General features: G+C 34.3%; 2 protein-coding genes across 4 annotated transcripts; one reads left to right on the top strand and one right to left on the bottom strand.

The window, feature by feature from the left end:
* Positions 1 to 989: 989 nt before the first annotated feature.
* LOC120068151 (polcalcin Ole e 3) lies at positions 990 to 1,492 on the top strand. Its single transcript, XM_039019852.1, has one exon. It carries the CDS (start codon positions 1,200 to 1,202, stop codon positions 1,452 to 1,454), a length of 255 nt encoding a protein of 84 aa, XP_038875780.1. The 5' UTR covers positions 990 to 1,199; the 3' UTR covers positions 1,455 to 1,492.
* On the bottom strand, positions 1,412 to 5,082 carry LOC120068150 (probable serine/threonine-protein kinase PBL7). 3 transcript variants are annotated; one of them, XR_005479106.1, is made up of 8 exons: positions 4,176 to 5,082; positions 3,823 to 4,080; positions 3,565 to 3,737; positions 3,266 to 3,345; positions 3,008 to 3,152; positions 2,141 to 2,537; positions 1,866 to 1,937; positions 1,412 to 1,552 (listed from the first exon to the last, which is right to left on the bottom strand). XR_005479106.1 is itself a non-coding variant. In XM_039019851.1 (7 exons), the coding sequence occupies exons 1-6, from the start codon at positions 4,720 to 4,722 to the stop codon at positions 2,184 to 2,186; spliced, it is 1,557 nt and encodes a 518-aa protein (XP_038875779.1). In that variant the 5' UTR covers positions 4,723 to 5,082; the 3' UTR covers positions 1,816 to 1,937; positions 2,141 to 2,183. The 3 variants fall into 3 exon arrangements, 2 of the variants coding, with proteins under 2 accessions (XP_038875779.1, XP_038875778.1); XM_039019851.1 differs by lacking the exon at positions 1,412 to 1,552 and having other exon boundaries at positions 1,816 to 1,937; XM_039019850.1 differs by lacking the exon at positions 1,412 to 1,552 and having other exon boundaries at positions 1,816 to 2,537.
* Positions 5,083 to 5,423: the final 341 nt, after the last annotated feature.

The following is a 5,423-nucleotide window of genomic DNA, read 5'->3' on the forward strand; positions in this document are numbered from 1 at the left end:
ACAAAATATAACATTTTAAACAATTATTTAAAAATAATAAATTATATAAAAAAAATACAAATGTTATTAGTGAAATTGTTTTAGTTATTATATATAAAACAAAATAATTTAGTATTTATTTACCAAACGTTGTGATCAACTTGTTGAGGTCTAAAGCTGAAATTTACCAAACATTACTTTGCTTAGTATTGCAACTTCTTTTTTCCTAAAAACATAGTGTCAGCTATTATTTTAAATGTTTTGTAATCCCAAACTAAGTTAACTTCTATACCATGACTCCACGACAGATCTCCAATATCTATTATTAATTTTAAAATATAAGTTTAATTAAAAACAAATAAACGTAACTCGTTGGGGGCTTATTTGAAATATTATAAATATGGTATATTTTGAAAACTTGGTGCTTTTTGAAGGGAAAAAAAAGCATTCTTAGGATAAAAAGCAAACATGACTTTGAAATGGGGTAAACTAATAGATTAAAATATACTTGAAAAGCTATTTTGAGTGGTTGTCAAACACTTCAATTTCTTCTAAAATGACTTATTTTTTAAATTAAACACTTAAAAATGTAATCTAAATACACCCTAAAACCAAGTAGTCAAGTTAAAACATCCGAGAAAAATCCATTTTCATTAGTTAACCTTACCATGTTTTCTTCACACTTTTTTACGGTAATTTGACTAATTACAAAATTTTTGTTTATTCTTTTTCATTTAATAACATATTGTAGAGAGTATACTTCAAAATAGTTTATTTATATAATTAATATTTGACATAAACGTTGATATAAATATAAATTATAATGATCACTACATAATTAATGATTGACCAAAGTGTTTGAATGAGACAAAGTAAACTAATCACTAACTAACGTGCATTCTACAAACCAAAAAAATGTTAATACTTTTATTATTATTATTATCTTTGGAATAGTCTAAGAAAAAATTCAAAAAGAGTGAGAGAATTCCCAATAGAAAAGAATGTTTCTTTCATGAGAAACCATAATTTAGGCAAAATCAGTTGCAAGTTTTACATTCTTTTGGCCATCTAAAGTCACTAACCCGACATTTGAGGATAACCTTAATCTTCCCAAACTTAGCTGTTTATATAACTCACCATTTTCTTCAAACTTCTATTCCTCTCAAGATCTCTCGATCACCAAATCCTCAATACACATTAATCCTTTACATAATATCACAATGGCTGATGATCCTCAAGACCAAGCTGAACGTGAACGCATTTTCAAGCGCTTTGATGCCAATGGCGATGGTAAGATCTCTGCATCCGAGCTCGGGGAAGCCTTGAAGACGCTTGGCTCCGTCACTGCCGACGAAGTGCAGCGGATGATGGCCGAGATCGACACTGACGGTGATGGGTTCATTTCGTACGAAGAGTTCACAGATTTCGCCCGTGCTAACCGTGGATTAGTCAAGGATGTTGCAAAGATATTCTAAATGTTTGTATACGGTTTATCTTTTTTTTTTTTTTAATTTCTTGTTCTGTTTTTGCTTTTCCATTTTTTAAATGTATCTTGTCGTGATTGATTTGATATCTGCATGAAAAAAAACAAAAACAAAAAAAAAAAAATTCAAATGGGCTCCACTTTTTTTTCAACATTTTTCATAATGGAAATATTGTTTTGGTTGTTAAGCTGCAACTTCCATGAATGTCTCTCTCAACCAACCACTTCCTAACAATAATTCATTATTAAGATATGTTTAATTTCATAATGTTTGAGATTCAAAACATGAATGGTATAAAGCAATATCTTATATAAATATTTAGAATTGTGTAGCTCGCTTTTCTTGAGGCAAATTTCGAATCGTGTACTACATATAGTCAAACTTTTAGAGTCAAGAGCTTACAAAGTTTTTAAGTACTGGAAAAACCATTCCAAATATGGTAGCTTTCTGCATGCTTCTTGTCTCTCAAATGATCTGATGAAAAGACACTAAAATTTCAAATGGAATTTAATTACATTTCCTCCATGGAAAATGGGGAAAAGTACATGAAAGATTCTATACAAAATGAACCTATTTACAGTTTCATCACTCTCTTTTTTTTCCTTCTCATATTCTAATGTCAATGATTCAACTAAAGAGATCTACAAAAGCAAGCAAAACGAGAGAAAAATTCTTTCCTTATTTCAGTTGGTCATGGCATGTTTTTGTACTGTAACTTTTTCAACGACAGAAAAGGTAATCATCATCTTCAAATTCGGGAAGTCCCGACATGGCCAACGCCAAATGACCTGTCATCTCGCTGTTTGTATTTTGAAACTGTGAATAACAATCAGTGACACATCCATGTCCCAAGAAGCCGTACCTCTTTGATCTGGAGGGCAGAGGCTTTTCTTCACCTTTCAATATTGCAATGATCTCTACAATCCCGGGCCTGCGTGATTCTTCACCGGTAATGCAAGCAGCGGCAGCTTCGATCATTTGGACTATTTGATTTGAATTCTTCGTCGTACATGTCACCTGTGGATCAAGCAGCTCGGTAATCGCCCCTTTCCCTTTCTGCAAGAGTGGCTTTGCCTGTAGGAAAATATGAAGTTTGTTATATTTAACAAAAGCCACTTAGTTCTGTCATAAACTAGGGGACTGCACCATGAACGCAACACGACTGACATCGACATTTAATTGATACATTGAAACAAAATGGAAGTCAATATATCATTAAATTCACACAAAAAAATAGGCTTTTAAATCATCTCCCATCAGGATCAGATGAAGTTCTGCACTTCTATTTGTTTGTGCTGCTGCTGATAAAACTAAGTTTCGAAAGGAATTATGTGGTTAATATATTGCAATACAGTTCAATCATACAAGAGAGATCAAATTCAGACTTGAAAATTGTCATATTCTATTGCATTAGATGACTTTGTACAGAGGCATATTCAATTATAGCATCTCAAGGACAAGAGTTTGGTTTTCATTCTAAAGCTTTACAGAACCATTAATCAAACAAAAGTAAACAAAATTATAGGAGCGATATAATGACCTACCCATAAAACCAAATTCTCCTCTCCATGAGTCCTTGCTTCAATCGGCTTCCTGCCCGTTATGAGTTCCAATAACACGACTCCTAGAGCATAGACATCTGTTTTATCTGATACCTTCCCGTGCTGGAAATATTCCGGAGCTAGGTAACTACAAATAAGTTTAAATATTGTAAATCCGAAAGGAACAGAAAAGCGGAATGCGAGATAGATTTTCATCATCCTTCCCCTATATTAGAATGTCTTGAGAATGAGTGTTCATACCCAAATGTTCCTTTAACAGTTTTGCAAAGGAAAGGCACAGATGGAGCAGCAGTCCATGTTGCTAACCCAAAATCACATAACTGCAGTCAACCATTACCAGGAAATAATTGATGAATAAGAACAATGAAAGGTTATAGCATTTGTTACTTAAACTTATTTGAAGATATCATTCAGATTATCCAAGTGTCCTTAGACTGATGACTTGGTTGGTTTCTCTCTATTTCACTATCCTCTCTATCTTCTTTGTTGCACAACGAACAACCAAAGGAATATCGACAAAAATGAACATATTCTTTTACCTTTGGCATTTTCTTGGATGTAAGAAGGATATTTGAAGGCTTGATGTCTCTATGAACAACACATCTTTCAGTTCCATTATGAAGATAAGCCACAGCCTCAGCAATTCCAAGAGCAATCTTGAACCTTACTGACCAGGGAAGTGACAAACGACCCTTAATTCCCCTCTTCTTCTCTGCAATTGTTATGATGTTAGAAACTCAAAAACTAACCAAACTTCAAGTAAATTCAGAATCCAAGATCAAGAAATCATATCATACCATGCAAATGTCTTTCTAAGCTTCCACCAGAGACATACTTATAAACCAAAAATAGACCCTCTTCTGGATCTATGCAAAACCCAACAAGAGGAACTATATTTGGGTTGTGAAGAGAGCTAGCAATCATTAATTCTCTACAGAATGCCTTTGCAGATTCTTTATCTTCCTTGTCCAAACGTTTGATTGCCACAGCAGTTCTCAAAAACCCAACCCTTCCCCTGAATACACAGCTTAAGGCCCCTCTTCCCAAAACTCTGCCTAACCAAATTTGGGGAAAATGAAAAACAGTTTCAAGATTACATATAAGAAATTTGGTTAAAAAAACTAGAAGATTCTTTGACTTTTGAGAATACCTTTTGAGAAATTACGAGTTGCAGAAAGAATTTCGCGATATCTGAATCTAATCAAAGTATGAGCCACAGGGGAAATGCTCTTTTCCAGAGACTCAATCCTCCGCCATTTCAATTCTTTGGTAAGAGCTTCAGCCATCATTCCATTGTCCAAATTCACCATCAAAACAGTCGCCGCAGTGGTTGAAGAGCCGATGTTCATGGTTTCAAGCTCAACCTGAGAGCAAAAACTGAACCGGAAAGACGAATGAACCGATTGTGGATCGGCATTTAACGACTCCCCACCGCTAGCACCAGATTCCGCAAGCAACCAAGCTTTATTGTGCTCTAGATTCTTGTTTATCCCCTCCACATTTGGGTGTTCTTCATCTTGAATTCCCTGATTCTTGCGACGAAGACGAGTAGGAGGAAGAATACAAGCAAACCCAAGTTCCCAAATCATTTTTCTCAAAAGGGTCTTAATCTTGAGCTCATTATAGTGACAATGGTGATGATCTAACTCAAGAGGAGGCTCCCTTTGGTTAGAACAAGTACCAAGGGAGAAACCCATTTTGAAGCAGATCTCAAAGAAAAGCACAGAAATCTAGAAACCCCTTAAAAAAAACAAAACAAAAAAGAGCACAAAGCACAGATACCCACAAAGAAAAGTTCAAAAAGAGAGGGAAAAAAGTGGGAAGAGAAGAATTGAAGGCTGCTTTGAGTTTGCTTCAATGGTGGGGGGAGAATATGTGAGAGAAGGATGTGAACTGGACAAGCACTAAGAAGAATAATGGAATTTAAGTAAAGAAATGGAAGAATAGATTGGTGGCAGGTGGGGATGGAGATGAAAAGCCATTGTTAAGCCCCCCCCTGAAAATTTTCTTTTGCAGCCATGGATGAATGGGTAGCTCGCTTGTTTTACCTTCGAAATGGAATTATCTTTAATATAATTTGGTTATTTCCTTTGTTGGTGAGAGAGAAAAAGATATTGAAAGGGACATCATTGATTAATGAAAGATTAATTTAACACGAATAACTATACCAATTAAAACACAAAGCTTGTTGTATTTCCAAACAAATAATCTTACTTTCGTCACTTTAGTAAGTTAATCACGATTCAAAGAATTTGATGTGAGTTAACGGATAATTCAGTCGATAAGAGCCTTTTCGGTTTGCAATCCAAATTTTATTTTATGTTTTCAAATTCATTCAATTCAGCAAATATATATTTGACAGATAACTTCAATTTTGTTTTTTAAAATTATTTTCAAA

The sequence above is a fragment of the Benincasa hispida genome, chromosome 12 (genome assembly GCF_009727055.1).
Source record: "Benincasa hispida cultivar B227 chromosome 12, ASM972705v1, whole genome shotgun sequence".
In the NCBI taxonomy this organism is placed as follows: domain Eukaryota; kingdom Viridiplantae; phylum Streptophyta; class Magnoliopsida; order Cucurbitales; family Cucurbitaceae; genus Benincasa; species Benincasa hispida.